Source organism: Camellia sinensis, chromosome 11, assembly GCF_055761805.1.
Source record: "Camellia sinensis isolate YWXY chromosome 11, ASM5576180v1, whole genome shotgun sequence".
NCBI lineage: Eukaryota > Viridiplantae > Streptophyta > Magnoliopsida > Ericales > Theaceae > Camellia > Camellia sinensis.
Genome location: NC_138971.1, coordinates 129,918,711 through 129,940,235, shown reverse-complemented (window position 1 = coordinate 129,940,235; position 21,525 = coordinate 129,918,711). Strand labels below are relative to the sequence as shown.

The following is a 21,525-nucleotide window of genomic DNA, read 5'->3' as shown; positions in this document are numbered from 1 at the left end:
ACCAAAATGAGAGTTAGATAAACATGCTTGTTCAATTTTCTGATTTAAAATCATGCAAGTTAGGCTGTGAGCACTGAGAGTTTTCCTTTTTTTTTGGGTCCGAGAAATGGTCCAGTTTTGAAAAATGGAGTACTTTTCGAGAAGATTAGTCAACCTTAGTAAAAATTCTCAAAAACTATTTTTGCAAACGACCACTGCTCAACGAGCACGGAACCTACTCTCGAGATGCACAACCTCGGATCCATAGCAATGAAAATTGCCCCTTGTCTGAAGGACACTGTATGGCAACGGAAAGTTGCCCCTTGTTTGAAATGATACTGCGGCGTTCTGAATGGCAACGGAAAGTTGCCCCTGGTTTGGATAGCGCCGCAACGCATCGAATGGCAACGGAAAGTTGCCCCTTGTTTGGATGGCACCGCAACGCATTGTAGGCAGTCCTCAGAGCGACGAACACAACCCGACTCTCGGATATAGAGAAGGCAAAGATAACCAGAACCATTGCATGGACACAATCGAATTGTTTTACGGCTGGACTTCAGAATGACGCTGCCTACGTATCCCAAAGATGGGAATCAAGCCTCACGTAGTTCGGGGTAAGGTACACTCGGGTATTAACCTCTCCTTTTTAGGCTCTAACTTTTGCTAAGGCGCCCGTCGCGGGTTTTCGACCTTGCGAGCTTTGTTCTTCTTCTTTTGAATTTTTGTGTTCTTTTCATTTCTTTTGATTTTTTGATTTTCTTTTTTGTTTTTTTTGTTTTTTTTTGTTTTTTTTTTTGTTTTTTTTTTGTTTTTTTTGCTCTAACTTTTGTCTGGGTCGCCCTTCCGGGTTTTCGGCCCAGCGAGCCTCTCAAGGGTAAAAGTGTAGCTTTGTCCATGTCAAATGGTTTTGAGATCCTGAAGTCATCTGAATCCAGGAGAATGGCTACTGTTTCGCTTTGTAAGCTTCTTCTGATGAGATCTGATCTTCTTGATCTGACTTTCTTGCTTCTTGTTCGAGGGCTGCTTCAAATCTAGCCACACAGGCCTCACATCGTAGTTGACCGTTGAACGTTCTGAATGGGCCCAAGGTTTGAAAGCAAGGACTCAAGTCTCGAGGCTGAGAGCGATCCTAAGCTGCACAATCTCAAGAGCGATTCCACACAGGTCTTCGCGGGACCGCGCAAAATATTTTGTTTTTGAAAAATTTTTAAGAAAGCGACAAATTGCTCGCGCTGAAGATAGTGTGAAACCAGTCTAGATCAAGCCAGGGTCCTTCTCAGTACTTACGCTAACAAGCATGATTTCATTCATTAAGGGCTTAGCACGCCTTTCTTTCTTTCGAATGATCAAAGTGTTGCAAAAGCCGAGAAATTCCTTCCTCTTCGTTTTCACCACAGTGTTCAAAAAGTTTTGAAAAACTTAGGTCAATGCAATGATTTTGGGGTGTAGAAGAGTAGGCGAAGAGTACTGTCGTTTCATTCAAACTTTCTGGTACAATTGGCACACGGTCGAAGCAAGCACAAAAGCATGAAAATTACCGCTGTTCCATTCAAATTTGTTGGTACAACTGGCTCCAAGGCAGAAACAAACTCACAAGGAAGCGAAAAGACAGACGCAAAATAAAATAATGATATCCGAGGTAACACCCTCGGAATCATCCGACTTCTGTACAACAGGACTGACTCGATACAACAAGACAGACCCTACTGACTCAGTAAGAAAAGACTGACTCTGTACAAAACAACAAGACTGACCCAATACCCAAGTCAGACAGTACAAAAACCAGCATTCGCAAATGCTCAAAACAGTGCATGCCATCCACCATATCTGGAGTATACTGAGCGCTGCCCGCAGGTGGTTCATCCCTCCAATCACATCACATTATCCCCCCAAGTTCACTGATCAAGTGCCGATAGACTTTGCAGGACTTGGCGGGAGGATGACCCCATTGTCAAATAGATCCTGTACTTCATGGCGAAGACGGAAGCAGGCGTCGGTAGTATGGCCAATTTGTTGATGGTACGCGCAGTACTAGGTTGTATCATGTGTAGCCGGAAGAGGGTTCGGGAAAGGCCGAGGCTCAAGGGGTTTGAGATGGCCTTGTCCAACAAGGATTTGGAGAGCTTTGGACAAAGGCATATAGAGGGCATGGAAGACCCTCCGACCTCGGGGTTGGTACTTCAGGGCTTGTGGATTTTTACTGGGCGCACCAGCAAAGGGATTGGCAGGCGCTGACTGGGTTTGCTGATCTCTTCTGAGTGGATGATTAGAGCTAGTAGGATCGTCTCTAGTATGATGACCTTTCTCCCGGCTTGCCCCTTGATTCAAACTGCCCCTAAGTTGAGTAGCGAAAGTGTCGTCCACAGCTTTTGCAACAACTGCGAGCACTTGCTCTTTGTTCAGTCCCTCGGCTTTCAAAGCCTCAACAGCCAACAAAAGATGTTCATTGGGATCCATGTCCGCCGCTATCTTGTTCCTCCCACTCACCTTCATTCCGCCAAGGGATTGGCTTTCCTCAAATGCAGCTCGTCTCAACATCGGGGAGTCTCTTGACATGAAGTTCCCGGTATGTGGTGTGGTCGATGATGGAGCCAATGTCCCGGAGGCCAGATCCGTCACGATTTTTTGAAGATCTTTAATCATTCCTATCAACTCAGAAGTAGTGGGTTCACGGGTTTGAGATGGTTGAGGTTCAGGTGCACCCATCATGCATAAGTCCATGCTTTCTGGGATAAACACCTCAGGCTTGGGTAGATGGGCCGGGGTGATGTATATGCTGGGGTCAAAGGTGGATGGCAGTATGTGGATGTGGTTGAGGTAGGCAGGAGATGTTTGGTCATTGGGGGCTGAAGGTGGAGCTATCGTCCGGTTGTCAATGAGATTTTGGACCTCATGACGAAGGCGGTAGCAACGGTCGGTGCCATGACCGCGCTGCTGATGGTACATACAGTACTTGGCGGGGTTATGTCTGGCTGGGAGTGGGTTGGGAAGAGGTTGAGGATCGAGGGGTTTGAGATGCCCTTTTTCCATCAAGGCTTTCAGTGTGCTAGTCAGGCTCATATAGAGGGGGGTGAAAGTTCTACCCTGAGCTCGGGCTGGGCCAGCTGTTTGTAGGCTTGGTTTGGCAAAAGGATCGGCTGTGGCGACTGTATTGACTTCGGTGGGTTTGGGAATAGCGCTACTACCAGCGTTGGTACTCCCTGAAATCACCTTCCTTGTCAGTTCCCTTGTCCTGGGAATGATCCCGCTGTTGAACGCATTCTCGACTTGAACCCCCAGTTCATGCAAACTTTTAAAAGTGAATAGTGGAGCGACTATCAACTTTTGCAACATATCATTCTCGAGGTTTCGGACCATCATCTGCACTTGATCCCTCTCAGAAGGGCGACGATCTGTCATTTGTGCTGCCTTTGCCCTCCACCTTGCAACAAATTCCACAAAAGACTCTGTTGGGTTCTGGCAGGTTGTTTCAAGCTCTTGCATAGTCATTTCAACTTGGGTATTGTAGGAATACTGATCGACAAAGGCCTCAGCCAATTCTTCCCAATCTTGCTTCACTGTATCCTCCAATTTGGCATACCAAGTGGCTGCTACACCCGACAGGGTTCTTCCATACAGAGAGAGTTTCTGTGGCTTAGTCAGACCCATCGGCTTTAGGACATCCAAGAAAAGTCGGATATGTACCATTGGATCTCCAGACCCGTCGAAACGGTCGATATATGGCATTTTGAATCTGTCTGGGAGCCGGATGGCAGCCTCGGTGCGCCCATCCTCAATGTCAGGAATAGAGTTAAGGCCCTGTGCCTTTTTGAATTGCTTCTCAAGGTTTGCAATTTTCACTGTAGTCAGATTGAACTCATCAACATGAAAGGGTTGAGTTCTCTCATTAGGCTGCACTAGGGGTTTAAGCACCTGAGCTTGAGCCAACCCTTCTCGAGGATTCAGACACTGCAAATCTTCAACTGGCAGAATTGGGTCAAAGTTCGGCTGGGGTCCCAAAGCTGGATGTGAGGCAGATGCCCCAGATGGGCGCTGCGTTTCAATACTGGTCTCAGCCTGCATGGCAGTTCCCTGATTTAGCGCTGCTATCACGGCCGCAAATTCTTCCGAACCTTGTGCCATCACGGTCTGCTGAGTCTGAACAAAGGTGATGTGACTGGCGACTGACGGATTAGATGAACAGATGAGCCCTGACCGGCTTTTCTTTACCTTGCCTCAGCGAAAGAACACTGGTTGCCCTTGAATTGAATTTCTGACCTAACAAAGTCTGGCACTAGTCCAATGTACCCGAGGGATATCGAAGCCTTCTGAAGCTATGGTTCCAAGACTACCTAGCAAAAGAGAAAACAGACAGCATCTCAGCCTGATTCCATCTGAATAGATACGAGCATAGTTGAATGAGTGTGCCCTTTACTGAATTCTGCCCCAAAATTCGGTCTCAAAATCTGAGTCTGATACCCACAGGTAAAGCTGACTCCCAAATACTGATAGTAATGCCCGCAGGCCTGATGCCCAAATTCGCAAACTGGTGCCCGCAGGCCTGATGCCCAAACTCATACACTGATACATGCATTCTTGTAGAGACGCACTCTAAAGCACATAACAGATAAGTGAGAGCCAAAACACCCCTATGTTGGGGTAGGGTTTCCCTGTCCTATTTTTTCAGGAGCTAGGGTTTCACTACGCACACAGCGGCTTCAAACAACCTATAAACGGGTAAGCAACCTGTCCTAGTTTGGAATGGTCACTATGGATTCCGAATATGCACTAGGTCGAATGGTCAAAAGGGTGCCCCGGTAAAACCGGGGTTTGTGTTCCCATACTGGCAGAGCCCACAACCGGTCAGCCTTATGGTCATGCCTTGACAAGACAAGCCTCCGGCAAACCGTTCAGGAATAGCAGATGGCAAACACGGTGTCCTAGGCGCACTAATGCAAATGCAATGCAAAGAAACACACAAGTGTAGCCAAAAACAAATATCATGAGTTCGAGTCAAGTTCTCTAAATCCCCAGCAGAGTCGCCAGAAACTGTAGACGTCCCCGAACGCCCCGGGAGGAACGAGCTCCCGTTCTGTTCATTTTGGGGTTACTACAGCTCAGGACTCTCAAATTTGTCACGGTTCTAAGTCTGAACCAAAGAGTCCAAATCCGGCAAATCGTTTTGAGAAAACAGATTTTTGAAAGAAGTGCCAAACATGGACTGCTTTGCCAGATACAGAGTCGCCACCTAAATGTTTTTTTAATGGGAAATTTAGGAAACCCTGACTCGGTGCCAAAGGCCACGTGTCCGTCATCACCAAAGTTGCCTCGGCTCGGGAACTTGGGTACGATTGGGGAAGGTCACTTCATGAGCACCCCCGCTCGCCCAATCAAAGATCGGCCTCTACTAACCATGATATCTATTTTTGAAAACTTTGTGTGTCCTTATTCCGGTTATTAGCCTAGGTTACTATGTGATGCACACAGCATATAAGTATAGACTGGGTCGCCCGAATTGAAACAAAACATTTCATGTTTGTTTTTGAAAGATGGTTTGCTACTCGCAAGTAGGCTTAAAATACAGATTTTGCCACCCTCGGGTGGGCTTAGAAAAGATGGTTTTGCCACTATCTAGTGGGCTTAAAACTCACAGTCAATGATTTGTTCCAATTTAAACAACCCAACCTTCACCCACAGGCATTCAGGCAGTTATATCACACAAGCAAATAGCCTCATGGTAAGCATGCTATCATGGCATTCACTCACACGCATGCAAGGATGCTAAAGCATAAAGCTCACCGGGTACTCCAAGCCAAAAAAAAGACTACATTAGAAATCATGCATGACCCTAAGTATACAGAAATGCCTAATGCAACACATGCAAAAATGCAAACTATAGCAGGCTCGGCTATTCTAAGATGGCATATGAAATGCTACAACTATCATGTATTCAATTTGGAATTGAAAGTACAATGTAGTTAGTATGATGCGCCGAGCCCGGTGCATGCAATACAGATGAATGAATGCAAACATGCTATCATACTGTATGTTAATTGAAATATGCCCTAATCTAACCATCATAAGCGGATAAATAAAAGGGAGAAAGACGTGGGGTTGGAAGACATACAACACACACACGCACACTTATTACAGTTATGCCCTCGCGCAGAGGGTCCGAATAAATATACAATCCCGAATGAAAGAATATTACAGTCCAAATATTACAGTTCAAATAATATACAAACTCCTAATTAATTAATGAATTAACTAAGAAAGTAAATGGAACTGGCGTGCAAGCCAGGGACTACCTTACTTCTGACGGATGATGCATGTCCGGGTTGCCTTGCGCGGAAATCCACCGGGATCCCCAATTAGCCTCTGTTTAGCAGTTATTCTTGGAAAGCGTGCCGAGCTCCGAAAAGTTGCTGATTCTTCATTTTGCTGCAACAGAGAGCAGGAAAGGGGCATAGCAATGTATTTTCACAGATATATGCATGCCTCGATCCTCGTGCCACCAATCACGCATATCGATGCATGATGGCAGAGGAGTCGAAATGTGCAACTCAATATAGAATGAATGCACATGAAAACACAACGAGACCTAACTCTATCATGGATGATCCGGAGTGTCGGTGACTGGGGAATTGAGACACATTCCGTCACTCGGAGTACGAAATGCACCTCGTTTCCCGTGCCCGGGGTAACTCCTATTTCGAACACGATGCAATATGCATGACATGCATGAATGCAACTAAGATACAGCCTAGCATGCACAATGCTATGAAATGAGATGCCTCGAAATGCGTGCATACAAGCACGCAAATCGAGAAAATGACAGAATGCGATCTAAGATACAACCTAGTATGTACTATGCTGTAAAAATGAGATGCCTCAAAATACGTGCACACGGGCACGCAAACCGAGAAAATGACAGAATGCGATCTAAGATACAACCTAGTATGTACTATGCTGTAAAAATGAGATGCCTCGAAATGCGTGCACACGGGCACGCAAACCGAGGCAATGACAGAATGCGATCTAAGATACAACCTAGTATGTACTATGCTGTAAAATGAGATGCCTCGAAATGCGTGCACACGGGCACGCAAACCGAGGCAATGACATACGCAATGTAAATGACATGAAAATATGATATGGGCTTATACCAACATGAGAGAGCCTCAGCCACACTCTCATAGGATGCCGATGGATGAAAATGAAGTGCCTCGAAATGCGTGCACACGGGCACGCAAACTGAGGCAATGGTATATACAATGTAATATGGCAAAAATGGCATATAGAATGCAACATGGACTTATACTAACATGAGAGAGCCTCAGCCACACTCTCATAAGAGGCCGATGGATGAAAGTGAAGTGCCTCAAAATGCATGCACACGGGCACGCAAACCGAGGTAATGGTATATGCAATGCAATAGCATGGAAATGGCATATAGAATGCAACATGGACTTATACTAACATGAGAGAGCCTCAGCCACACTCACATAAGAAGTCGGTGGATGAAAATGAAGTGCCTCGAAATGCGTGCACACGGGCACGCAAACTGAGGCAATGGCATATGCAATGCAATGGCATGGAAATGGCATATAGAATGCAACATGGACTTATACTAACATGAGAGAGCCTCAGCCACACTCACATAAGAAGCCGGTGGATGAAAATGAAGTGCCTCGAAATGCGTGCACACGGGCACGCAAACCGAGGCAATGGCATATGCAATGCAATATGGCAAAAATGGCATATAGAATGCAACATGGACTTATAATAACATGAGAGAGCCTCAGCCACACTCTCATAAGAGGCCGATGGATGAAAGTGAAGTGCCTCGAAATGCGTGCACACGGGCACGCAAACCGAGGCAATGGTATATGCAATGCAATGGCATGGAAATGGCATATAGAATGCAACATGGACTTATACTAACATGAGAGAGCCTCAGCCACACTCACATAAGAAGCCGGTGGATGAAAGTGAAGTGCCTCGAAATGCGTGCACACAGGCACGCAAGCCGAGGCAATGGCATATGCAATGCAATGGCATGGAAATGGCATATAGAATGCAACATGGACTTATACTAACATGAGAGAGCCTCAGCCACACTTACATAAGAAGCCGATGGATGAAAGTGAAGTGCCTCGAAATGCGTGCACACGAGCACGCAAACCGAGGCAATGGTATATGCAATGCAATATGGCTATGCAAACATGTTAATGGGATTGCAGCACTGAAAAGTGGGGGAAAACAGCCCCGAAATGAGGCGAAAACACACCCGATGCATGGAATAGTCCCGAAGCATGAATTTTGGGACCCGAAATGGCCTATAGCTATACCAAACATGCACAATATGGATATGCAATGAATAGACAGAAGCAAGGCAGCCCCAAAATTAGCATTTTACTAGTACAAAGCATGGCCAAACAGCAAGCAAAGATAGGGCAACAATGGCATGCAAAAATGGCCCGAAACATGAGGTTATGAAGCAAGTGGTATATGTAAAACCCAAACTGAAAGATTGCCTTCTACAACATTGAAGAGGGACCAAAAATAAGCATATTTACAGAACTGTAAAAAACCCAAAAACAAACATAGACATGGCTAAGCTTTTATGCAAGAAAAAGGGCCAAAAGGTGGCCAAAGAGGCAAGTGGTATATGCACAGCCCAAACTGAAAAATTCCCTTCTACAACATTGAAGAGGGACAAAAAATAAGCATATTTACAGAACTGTAAAAACTCCAAAACAGTATACAAACATGCTAGAAATGCAATGCAAAATGAGGCTCAAAAGAGGCTATAACACAAAGTATGCAAAGCATTCACCAAACAGCCAAAGACCCTTAATGAAACATGTTAAGAAGGTCAAAATAAGACTATTTCTAGGCTTGTAAAAAGACCAAAAACAGAAGCATGATAGGCTGCCAAAGCATGCAAGAATGGGGACCAAAAGAGAGATATAACATGAAGTGACATATGGAGGTCCCAAACAGTGATGAGCCCTTCTTCAATGTTGAAGAGGGGCTCAAAATAAGCCTATTTACAGAACTGTAAAATGCCCAAAAATGGAAGCATAATGGGTTGCCAAAGCATGCAAGAAAATTGACATACAAGGGGATATTGAAGCAAGTGCAATATGGGGGCCTCAAACAGGGTTGAGCCCTTAATGAAACAAGAAAATGAGCTTAAAAGAAGGCCACTTCCAGTTTTGGTCGGAGCTCAACTCAGCAAGCATGTATGGCTTAAAGATGGTGCCAAAATGAGCTAGAAAAGAGGGCAATTGGACTTACCTTTGAAGACCAACACTTTTGTTGCTTCTTGGACCAGATTTGGTGACTCTAAGCTGCTGGAATCCCCTCCTTTGCTGCTGGAATGGAGTGGTGATGGTAGAGCTTGAAGATGATGAAGAAATGGAGCCCAAAACTTGAAGGAAATGGGGTGATATGTATCTATCTCCTCCAAGCAACTCTTGTAACCCTTTCTCTAGAGTTGGGAGGCTCTCTATATGGATCAGAGATGGAGAGAAGAGTCTAGCCAAAGTGGAGGGAAAATGAGGCCTTTTTTTCCCTCCAAAAGGGTCCCCCGGATGTAGATATTTTTAGGGGAAAACCAAGGCACAGCTGGAATGTACTCAACCTGAAGAAGCAGGCCGGCCTGACATTTTGGCTGCAGGTGGCCGGCCGGCCACTTCCCCTAGCCGGCCGGCTAGGTCAAAGGAAAAAAGTGGCCGGCCGGCCAGAAAAAGTGGCCGGCCACCCCCTAGGATGAAGCCCCAGAAGTTAGCTTTCCAATGGCGCAAACCTTGCATTAAAATTCCTCCTGTAGAAAAAGTTATGCCCTTTTTCGTGAAGCCGCGCAGATTCGGTCCAAGCGGACTTCAACCAACCACATCTCTCCCCCCCGGACTTGGACTTGGGATATTCTTGAGTGCAAAATGAAGCCCTGGAAGTAAGCTTTCCAATGGTGGTAGCCTCATATCTTAATTCCTCTTGTGCAAAGAGTTACGCCCGTTTCGGTGAAGCCGCGTAGATTTTTCTCCTTCCCGGATTCATGCTGAACCACTTTTGACCAAAAAGAAGTTGGCTTTTCAGCAAAATTGCTGGCCTCCCACCCTCCTACAAGCTTTCTAACAGTGAAAATAAGGTCTCCACCAAAAATGAGCCCAAACCGATGCAAAATGAAGGTTCGGGGGCCAAAACGCGCAGCCCAAGGCCCCGAAAACTGGCTGTTAGGCACCGGGAGTGGTGTTCGACCACGAAGTGGGTCTCTCAGACCTCAGTGTCCCTCAAAAGGGAGCAAATAAGAAGTATGCCAAAAACCGGAGCAATAGGAGATGGTTAAGCGGTCTCGAACCGAGGCACACGGCCTGACGGCTCCGAAAATCGGGAACCGGACTCCGAAATGGGCAAAATGGCCTGCGGCCACAAAATGTAGCCCACGGCCACTAAGAGATGGTCTACAGGACCTCTTCCTCCCCTCAGGAAAAGAAACAGAGAAAACCGAGTCTGGTTCGCAAACCGAGGCAAGGCACAGAAGAGGGTTCGGAAGTCCGGAGGCAGGGCTCGCAGCCAGGACTCTGCAACTTCTGAACGAGCACGATATGCAAAATCACCGAGTGCTCAACTGGTGACGTCTGAGTCTTAAGGTCGGTCAGAAATGGGGTGTCTACAGAATGTTAGTAGCTAGAGGAAGGCGAGTAGTAGCAACATCAGCAAACGAGATATCAACATGACCACGATAGAGGGTTAGGTCTTCAATGTTAAAAATGTTGCTAATTCCCATGTCATCTGGTAATTCCAAAACATAGGCATTTGAATTAATCTTGTGAAGAATTTTATATGGACCAACACTTTGGTATTGGAGCTTTTTATACTTATTGGTTGGAAAACGCTCAGGTCGGACACGCACCATAACTCTATCTCCAACTTCAAATTCAACATGGCGACAACGTAAATCTGCTTGACTTTTGTAGCTATCATAACTAGTAGGAATTTTACAACATACATCAGCATGAATTGCTCCAACATGCTCAGCAAATTTATTTGCTTCCACACTAATGTCGACCAGAATGAGACAAAGGGACCAAGTCAATTGGCTTTCTTGGTTGCATGCCTAACACGATTTCAAAAGGGCTACGATCGATGCTTCTGTTGATAGAGCTATTGTACTCGAATTCAGCCATAGGCAAGATCAAATCCCAAGTTGACAACTTATCTTCTACTAAGCAGCGAAGTAGATTTCCAAGGCTTCTATTGACAACTATTTAGCCTTCAGTTTGTGGATGGCAAACAGATGAGAACTTTAGATGTGTATTCATAAGACGCCATAATGTCTGCCAAAAGCAACTGGTAAATTTAACATCTCGATTTGACACAATTGTTTTGGGAAGCCCATGGAGTCACACCACTTCTTGAAAGAACAACTTGGCCACACACGGCATTTTTTGTTTTAGAACAAGGGATGAAGTTCGCCATTTTTGAGAAGCGATAACATATATGGAATCATGTCCTCTAATGGTCTTTGGTAACCCAAGGACAAAGTCCATACTCAGGTCTTGCCAAGGCTCATGAGGGATTGGAAGAGGCATGTAGAGACCTGTGTTCTTTCTCCCCCTTTCCAATTAACAAACACGACATTAGGAAACCATCACAGCAACATCATGCTTGAGACTGGACCAAAAGAATCTTTCCTATATTATAGCAATTGTTTTGTCTCGCCCAAAGTGACCCCTTCCATGTAATTCCCAAGTAACCTAATCACGAACAGATGTAGAAGGCAAGCATAGACGATGCCCTTTGAACAAGTAACCATCTTGTAGGGAGAAATCCGGATGATCACATTGTTTTCCAGCAAGTAATTCAGCATGTATAGTGCTGAAATCTTTACACGTGGGGTACTCTTTTTCCAAATTTTCAAATCCCACAACTTTCACGAACATTGTAGTAAGCACATACACTAACCGACTGAGAGCATCAGCAACCTTGTTTTCAATGCCTGCTTTGTGTTTGATGACGAAAGTGTAGCTTGAAGAAACTCGACCATTTTTCGTGCCTCGGGTTCATCGTTTTCTGCTGTTGATATGCTTGAGAGCCTCATGATCAGAATAGAGAACAAATTCCTTGGGAATAAGATAATGCTGCCAATACCGTAGGTCTTGTACCACCGAATAAAACTCCTTGTCATAGGTGGAGTATTTTTGCTTGGCATCGTTTAGTTTTTCACTAAAGAATGCCACCGGATGGCCCTCTTGGCTAAGGAAACCTCTTACGCCAACACGAGAGGCATCGCAAGCTACTTCAAACACTTTGGCAAAGTCTAGTAGGTGCAATACTAGAGCTTGAACCATACGATCCTTGATTTCTTCAAAGGCTTTGGAAGATGCCTTTGTCCATGTGAATTGGCCTTTCTTCATGCAATAAGTGCTTGGTGCCATAATGGTGCTGAAGTTTTGGATGAATCATCGATAAAAGGTAGCCAACCCATGAAAACTCATTACTTCATGCACGATAGTGGGTGCAGGCCAGTCGAGGATGGCTTTAACCTTTTCTGGGTCTGCTTTCACTCCCCTACCGAACACAACAAAGCCCAAAAACACTACTCTAAAAGTCATGAAGGAACATTTTTTCATATTAATGTAGAGTTTTTCTTGTCGGAGAACCCTCATTACTTGTCAGAGATGAAAAAGATGTTCCTCCTTGGCCTTGCTATAAATCAATATATCATCAAAGTATACAACCAGGAATTGACCAACAAAAGGTTGGAGTACCTGCGTCATGATTCGCATGAAAGTGTTGGGTGCATTACATAACCCAAAAGGCATGACTAGCCACTCGTACAGTCCATCTTTGGTCTTAAAAGTTGTTTTCCATTCATCTCCAGGTTGTATACGAACTTGGTGGTAACCGCTCTTGAGATCTATCTTTGAAAAGATAGTTGCTCCGGCAATCATATCTAGCATGTCGTCAAGCTGCAGAATTGGGAACCAATATTTAACGATGATTTTGTTGATGGCACGACTATCTACGCACATTCGCCAACTTCCATCCTTCTTTGGTGTCAACAATGCTGGTACCGCACATGGACTTTAGCTTTCTCTAATATATCCCTTTGACAAAAGCTCTTCCACTTGTTTCTTCAAATTGGCATGATCACTAGGATTCAATCGATAAGCTGGCAAGTTGGGTAGTGGTGCACCAGGAACCAAATCAATTGCATCCTGGATGTGGCACATGGGTGGTAAATCAGTTGGTAAGTCTTCTGGGCAATATCAGAGAAATCTTCGAGGAGTTGGATCACTTCTTGAGGCGTTTCCTTAGGCTGGACAGCTACTGTTTTGCTCACTTCTGTGGTCACCACAGCATAGATAACCCCAACTTCATTGCTTTCTTGCTCAAACTTCTTCCTGGTAAGTAATTGAAGAGGTTTCTTCTCGGTGGCAGCTTGTTGTCTCTTCTTTTCAACATGTTTTGGCTTCTTTTCCTTTAATTTGTTCAATTCTTCGGTACTCTTTAGGTAAAGAGTGATTTCATCTTTGTTGCACAGAAAGTGGTAAGTATTTTCCTTTCCACAATGATACACATCACGATCAAAGAGCCAAGGTCGACCCAATAATATGTGTGTAACATTCATAGGAACAACATCGCACCAAATAGAATCTGTATATTTACCGAAAGTAAGAAAGATTAAACATCGTTGATTTACTGGTATAGTGGTGTTGTTGATCCATGCAACACGATATGGCTAGGGATGTGGCTTTGTACGTAATTTAGTCTTTCAACTGTTGAACCCGATACTACATTCATGCAACTTCCTCCATCGATGACCAGCTTGCGTAGTTCCTTTCCACAAGTAACTAATGTCTGGAAAGTGGTAGTCTTTCTCCAGAACCACCATGGCAAAAGACTCATCTACATCCGAATCTTCCAAATCATCAGCATGATATTGTGGTTCTTCATTGGTCGCATCATTCTCGTGGCCTTCTTGATGAGTCAGTTCCTCCTCATGTTCCATCTCAAGGTGGAGATTGGACTTGGTTGGACATTGGTAGGCCCTATGTCCTTAGCCACCACATCCGAAACAAAAGTCTTTGCCTTCGGGCCTTCTTGGAGCGTCACCTATCACATTCTTCCCTTTAATATCATTCAACCTTTGATTAGGCTGGAAGGAAGCTACTCTAGTACCCTTGTTACCATCGTTAAATCTTCTTGCTGCTGCCTCCCTGACTTGGGAAGGAGATTTCTTCGCTGGCGGCAAACGTAAGTACTCCATGTTAAGAGCCACTTGGAACGCATGCTTCACACTGTAAAGGGGTCGTCGAAGCAACTCTCGTCTTATATCAAATCTAAGACGAGATTTGAATCTAGCCAAAGTATTACAAGGATCTTCACTAATTTGGCTTCACAACTTTAGCTCATCAAACTTCTGCATGTATTCTGTCACTGACAAATTGCCTTGCTTAAGATTGACAAGTTGTTCACAAAGCTTCTCTTGGTAAATAGGAGGCATATACTTCTCACGAAGCTTTGCTTTCATCTATTGCCAAGAAGAAATTGATGCTTGACTCAATCTCCTTATGTTTCCTTCAATGCCATTCCACCATACTTTCGCAAGACTAACAAACTTCATTCTTGCGAAGCGAACTCGCCTCTCGTCATACATGTCATGCCAATCAAAATACTCTTCAATTGAAGACAACCAATCAACGAAGACTGTTGGATTTAGTCTCCCATCAAAATCTGGTACGTCCACCTTTACCTTCTTGATAATATCGCGAGCGTTGTCTTGAGATTCAAGACAATACCTTTCGAGCCAGTTCCTATTCCAGTCAACAAAAGGAAATTGTGGCATTGGTTGTGGTCTTTCAACCCTCACTTCCCCTCTTGGCATTGGACTGCGTGGTTGTTCCACTTACTGCCCCTCTTGCTCTCCGCCTTCTTCCTCATTAACAATGCCTCCGGATGGTTCTCCTCCATTGTTGGCAGCCTGGTTAGCAACGTTATAAGCAAACCTTGTTTCAAGGTCACCCACACGAGACTGAAGGTTTTGCATCTGCTCCCAAATCTGAAGAAGTAGGTCATCTCTTCGATTGTCAATGAGTCTCCCGCAGAAAGTTCTTCCCGTACGAGTAGACATGGTGCTGAACCTGCTCTGATACCAAACTGATGCAAGATCTTTAAACTTTCAACACTAAAATAGGTTAAATAAAGTGAGAAGGTAGGTTGAAAGTTTATGGGAGGTTTAGGACAAATTGTGATCAGGTTTTGGTGTTCTAAGGTAGAGTTTAAAGGGCTGAAATTTGAGTTTTAAGACAGGAAAAACACGCTGGATTTTAGGTAGGAAAATGTAGAAATAATGAGGTGAAATGGTAATTAAATCAAAGAAAACTAGGCAATCACACCTACGTTCAAGGACAATCACACCCAATAAGAGATGTATCGCACATCTAGATATATAACAAGCTTTCTTTTTTCTTCAAGTTGTGCTCAATGCATTGTGAGCTTACATATAGGCATCTCAATACAATAGAAGACAAATAGTTGAAATACAAAATTCAAAGTAAAAGATACACTTTAATGAGACTTTCAAAATAATGATAATACTTGGAAAATCTTGGCGGCTGGTAGCTAAACTTTCAACATTATCCTGCTGAAAATTAGACTTTATTGGTGGCTGGTGGCTAAACTTTCAACATTATCATGCTGAAAATTGGCTAAATGTAGTAGACATCATTATTAGGCTAATTCTAAGATAGAATATTGCCAAATAATAATGTTGGCTTTTGAATTTGGTTTCCCTCTTCTTTTGTAATATTTTTCAAAAGGAGTTGCCATATCATTTGTATCAAAATTTCTGTTTTACATCAACATGTTTTGACTTACACCAGAATTGAACAAATAAATAAAATAAATAAATACGCTGACCTATTTGCATTAATTATAATCAGACAATGTACATAAACTGAAAGAGGCATTCCAGAATTCAATCAAATTATGCTCAACACAAAAGTCGAGTTCATCTACGAAATCTACAAAATCAAAAGAGGGGCAAAAATTCCTTACACCAAAACTGAAAACTATCCAGTAAAGCCATCGTGAGCCTTAGTACACCCAGCACTGTATCCTCAAATGAGCAACCAAGTGTACCAAAAAAGAAAATGTGCATCTAAGACATCAAGGCACAACCATCCAAGCTTTCTTCTTCCACTTCACCTAGCATCACAACAAATTAAGGACTGAATCCAACTTACCCAATTGATCAACCATTGTCTCCACTCCCAGACACAAACAGCATCGGATAGCAAGTAAGAAACCCCTCTTCATTAAATTATCATATCTTGTGCCTCTGTTTGTGGATGTGATACACAACAGAATTTCTGTTCTAGCTCTATACACTTGTTGTTCCTTACAATTCTATGTTAGGAAATAAAAAAAATGAAAAAGAATATCGAAGGTCTTCCTGTTTCTGAAAGTTGGAACTCTCAAGAACTTCCTGATATGTATTAAAGCTTTGTCAAAAAATTTGAGTACTGTCTCATCAACAATTTGAACGTTTTCAATTCCTTCGGCCCAAAGTTTATCGTATGATCATCAAACTTAAACTCTAATGGTGACAAAGAATTAAAAAGTTCTGGTCCAACCATCTCCATTTGGCTGTTGGGAACAACCCCCTTTTCAGGTGTTTTGGAAATAAAGGTTGTAAATCTCTCATTGTTACAAACAGAATTCTCTGGTATAGGATCCATGGCAGAAAACTTAGAAGAGATTGCAGCTGGTTTATGTAAAGTAAAAAGATTCACTTTTTGGGTATCAGAAAATATTTCATCTTTACTGTCAGCAAGTGAAACAGCATGGTCATTATGGGCGTCAAGGCCGGACCCTGATAGAGCCATTTCACTAGCCACCTGTATGACTTCATTGCACTGGTCACTAAGTTCATTGTTCGCTGACAATAAATCTGTTTCTGCGTCAGCATGTAACTTGCGAAGAGTAAGCAAAACAGGAGTGGGAAGAACTGGACCCACAAAACCAGTACTAGGCGGCACCTTCTGCGACCACTTACCACTATGGAACGAAGGTCTTCGGAAGACAAAAGGAGGCAACTGGGGTCGGCTGGGGACATCTAGGAATTCCAAGGACACCTTCTTGTGGTCTACAAGAACTTCAAGGAACTCTGAGTAGCAAGAAAAGGCCAACTGCAAAAGATCTGCAGGCAAGCTTGTCCAAATTCTCCGTAAAGCAACCTCATGTATGCTGGTTAGCAGTTGGATGTCTTCAAACACATCAGAAACAGTAGGAGATGATCTTAATCTATTAAATCCACATGCCTTTAACTTCTCACATATACATTGATGGAAATCTGCAACACTAAAGGAAATCTTTTCACAAGGATCCTTACAAGGATTTTTCATTCTTTTACGCAGAAGTTCAGCAAGATTGTCTTTCATATACCCATTGAGGTAGTCAAGATTCAGGTACTTAAATCTCTTGGGAAATTTATAATCCCCTTCACCCATGGCATATAAAAGAGTATCTTCAAAATGAAGAGATGGCTCTTTGTGCACTTTAGTCAACACTTTCATGAATTCCCATGAGGCACAGTATCTTTGTGATTCAAGCTTCCCGGAAGACATCAGCCTAATCAGTGTGAAACCACCAAAACCATCCTGTTCAGACAATTCAGCATGGAGATCTCTGTCAAGGATGCCAAAACCCAAAACTACATCTTTCTTCTGCCGCCAGTCAATCCATTCAGGAAGAACATCCTTTGAGAACTCTTCTCTCACAAGACAACTTCCACAGTGACACTCACGGCCTGACAGTGAGAGCTCTGAAGGGAGATCCCATGCATAAAATGATTTATAGAATCTTGACATTTCAGATACAATAGTTCCTTTAGGGGGTGGTCCATAGCAAAAAAGACTGAAGTCACAGTTCCAAAATGATCCCATTATAATGCAAAAACCCGACTCAGAAGCCCACTTTAAATTATCATCCTTAGAATGTGACCTCAACTCAGACAACGGAAACACATTAATGTAAGATGGGTTAGCAAGATCATGTGCCCATTGCAACAATGGCATAAATGGCTTCCGCACATCACAAAGAAGCAGCCAATGGTCAGAGGCCAATACAAAGCAGAAACCATTGGAACCCGCTTTAGAAAGCACAACAAATCGATCATTTTGTACAGAATTACACATAGCCAACGTATCAATTTTCAGCAAAACACTCACATTGCATCCCTCAGCCCTCAAATCAACAAGAAAAACAGCACTGGAATGAGCGACAATCAAAATTCTCGGATGCCAACTAAATTCACAGCTCAACCATCCGCCTTTTCCCAAACCAGTAAAATTTTTCCACGACACCCTCAGCTTGTTCCCACTAAATCTTGCATTTTTAGAACAAGAATCTAAATCAAACAAGAATAATTCACCACTCTCTAAAAGCACCACACACTCTTCCGGCAAATGATGACTCCAACAAGCATGAACAACACAACAACTCTTAAACAACTTACTACCCATAAAATCTAAACAAGGCCTCTCAAAATCCTCCGAACCGAGACTACCCCTAATTCTAACACTAAACCAATGAACACCATACATAGTACAAGCTAGCAAATACCCGATACTAATAGTAGTGGTAACAGAAACAGAAGAATTATTATTACCTGAACCAGAACATGAAGAATTAGCTGCAGGGCTAACCAACAATCGAAGAATCTGATGGTTCAACTTGTTTTTGGCAGTGAAAATGCCACCAGAATCATGGGTTTTGAGAATCAAGTTAGAATTTTTTACGGAAAGCATGAGAAACCCGACTTGATCGAAGTTGTGGCCGGTGGGGAAGAAGAGGAGGAGGGACGAGGAGGAGGGGAGGCGGAGGGGGATGAGGCGGTTGTGGAGGAAAAGGGGAGGAGGGTGGGGGAGGGGAAGGAGGGAGGAGGAGGAGAGAGAGGAGGCGGTGGAGGGGAGGAGAGAGAAGGGATGGGAGGAGGAGGGTGTGGTGGAGAGGAAGCGAGGGAGAGAGAGGGAGGGGAAAGGGGGAGGGAGGAGAGGAGAGAGAGAGGGAGAAGAGAAGAGTAGGGTTAGGGTTTGGGGAGAGGGGTTGAAGAAGAGAGGGCCTAGTTTTGATTTCGAGGAGGAGGAGGTGGCGCCGCCGTGGACGGCGGCGGAGAGGAGGAGGAGGGGGGAGGAGAAGACGGAGGAGATGGGCCACATTGACTTCCATTCCTCTGATAAATTCATACTCCTCTGTTGCGGTGCTGGTGATGTTGCTGAGGATTTGTTCTTGGGCTATACTCCGAGAGAGAGAGTGAGTCATAAATTACGGTAACATATCATTTCCGACTTTAGGATGGTTGGTGAATTAAGACTTTAGGATGGTTGGTGAATTATATATTTTAATTGAAAAGTTAAAAGTTGCTTTAGGATGATTGGTGAATTATATATCGATCTCGTTACGTATCTCGAAAGAGTTTAGTTTGAATTTGGTTCGATACTAAAACGATGTTGTTTTGGTGTTTTTTTTTTTTTTTTTCCCTATGTTTTTGTTGCAAAAGGAAGAAGAAGAAGAAGTGTGGAGAAGAAGAGAAAGAGAAGAGAAGAGAAGGAAGGAGGAGGATTGAAAGGGGCATAATCACAGGGGGAGGAGGAGGAGGAGGAGGCGAAGGCGGGGCCGGAGGCAACGGCGGTGGTGCTGCGACGATCTCTGGTGTTGCGACGATCGGCGGCGGCGAGGCGACGGCGGTGGTGCTACGACGATCTCCTCTCCTCCTCTCTCTTTTTCCCTCTCTCCTCCTCTTTCTCTTCTCCTCTCTTCTCTCCCTCTTTCTCCTCTGTCTCTGTCTTCGAATTCGAATTCGAGCCAAAATCGAGCCACTTTTTTCGAGCTACCAGTCATTTTCGATTATATATTTTAGTTGAAACGCTAAAAATTGATCATAAATTATCATATTATTTTTTTATTTTTTATACATTTTTTTGTAAAAAAATTAAAAATTATTAAAATAATATGTTCCGAAACGAAATTTTAAAATGTACATAATTTTATCATAAAATATCATGGCATACATCATAAACAATCAACCATGATTTTCATTATAAATAATCTTAGATGATGTTTGGTTTAATTTTTAAAATATAATTTGAATCAAAAAAATAAAAAAATATTATTTGGTTAATGAATTCTTAAAATACAACTCAAAACTCAATTTTCTTTCTCTTTTCTCCTTCTTTTTTTTTATTAATAAATCAACCAATCAAATTTTTTCTCACATCTATCTATTCAATTAAAAGTAAATTTAAAAAAAATACAAATCATCTCAAAATTATTTTCAAAACTCATAACCAAATAAATTTTCAACTTTCAAAACTACTTTCAATAACTTATCTTTCAAAATGCAATTCAAAACACATTTCAAAAACTAAACTAAATAGTGCCTTAGTTTTCTTACGATGTGTATCTTTTTAGGGAATTGAGTGTTGTTGTGAGTGAAGCACAGTCAGCATTGTTGTGCACTCGTGAGGTATATTTGGAGTTTTATTTCGATGATCTGAAACATTCATTTTTTTAGAGTACATTATGTACAATATACTTGTAAAAAAATCAAATTGACCTGATATCATTAGCCCTTTCATTAAAACATATTTATATTAGTTTTATATTTAAAATAACACTTACTATTCATTTTTTTCTATGCAAATGTGTTTTGATGAAGGAACTACCAACGTCCGATCAATTTAATTTTTTGTAGGGATATTCTACGAGATGCATTTCAAAAAATAAACTATTCAAATTATTAAAATAATACCCAGAGTGCGCCTTAACACGCACTTAGCAGGGACCCCAATTTTCCTTTTTAGGGGTGCACGATGTACTTATTTTAAAAAATAGTATATGGTGTAAATTTAAGAAATATTTGGTAATTGACTAAAATAATAAAAAGGTCAATACACAAAATTAACTTTATTTTAAAAAATAGTATATGGTGTAAATTTAAGAAATATTTGGTAATTGACTAAAATAATAAAAAGGTCAATACACAAAATTAACTTTATTATCGTTACTTTTTGCATGTCTTTTTTATATTTAAAAAAAAAAATTGAAAGTTCAATTCACATACGAATCATTAAACATCATTCATTGAATTAATTTCTGAGTAAATTTTCAAAGTACGTCACGTTGTTTTCACATACAATTTTAAAATTTTCTTATAAACATGTTGCAACTTAAAAATTATTTTGTAAAATATGCTTGCTTGGTTTGAGATTGAAATGCATTGACTAGAAGTTAAATTTCACTTAATTTATCAACAATGTACTAGAAGAGAGCATATATTTATCAATAATGTACTAGAAGAGAGCATGTAGTTTTTGTACAAGAGATGTGAGAGCGGGTAGAGAAACAGAGCAGAGTGAGAGATTAAGTCTGGATAGTTGAAGTGCTTAACAGACAGTGGCAGTTTCAGTAGACGGTGGAAAAGTCAGTACCAGTTGGTAAATAAATAATCTTTGTGGGTGTTTTGATTTAATGTGAATAGCCTACATTGAG

The 21,525-nt window shown here is 42.5% G+C and overlaps 1 protein-coding gene across 1 annotated transcript; it reads right to left on the bottom strand.

Moving 5' to 3' along the window:
• Positions 1-15,874: 15,874 nt before the first annotated feature.
• LOC114313532 (uncharacterized) lies at positions 15,875-19,337 on the bottom strand. The gene has a single exon (XM_028259910.2). It carries the CDS (start codon positions 19,218-19,220, stop codon positions 16,470-16,472), a length of 2,751 nt encoding a protein of 916 aa, XP_028115711.2. The 5' UTR covers positions 19,221-19,337; the 3' UTR covers positions 15,875-16,469.
• Positions 19,338-21,525: the final 2,188 nt, after the last annotated feature.

Excerpts from the sequence above, each read along its gene's own strand:
- LOC114313532 (XM_028259910.2), bottom strand. The coding sequence starts at position 19,220 with ATGAATTTATCAGAGGAATGGAAGTCAATGTGGCCCATCTCCTCCGTC.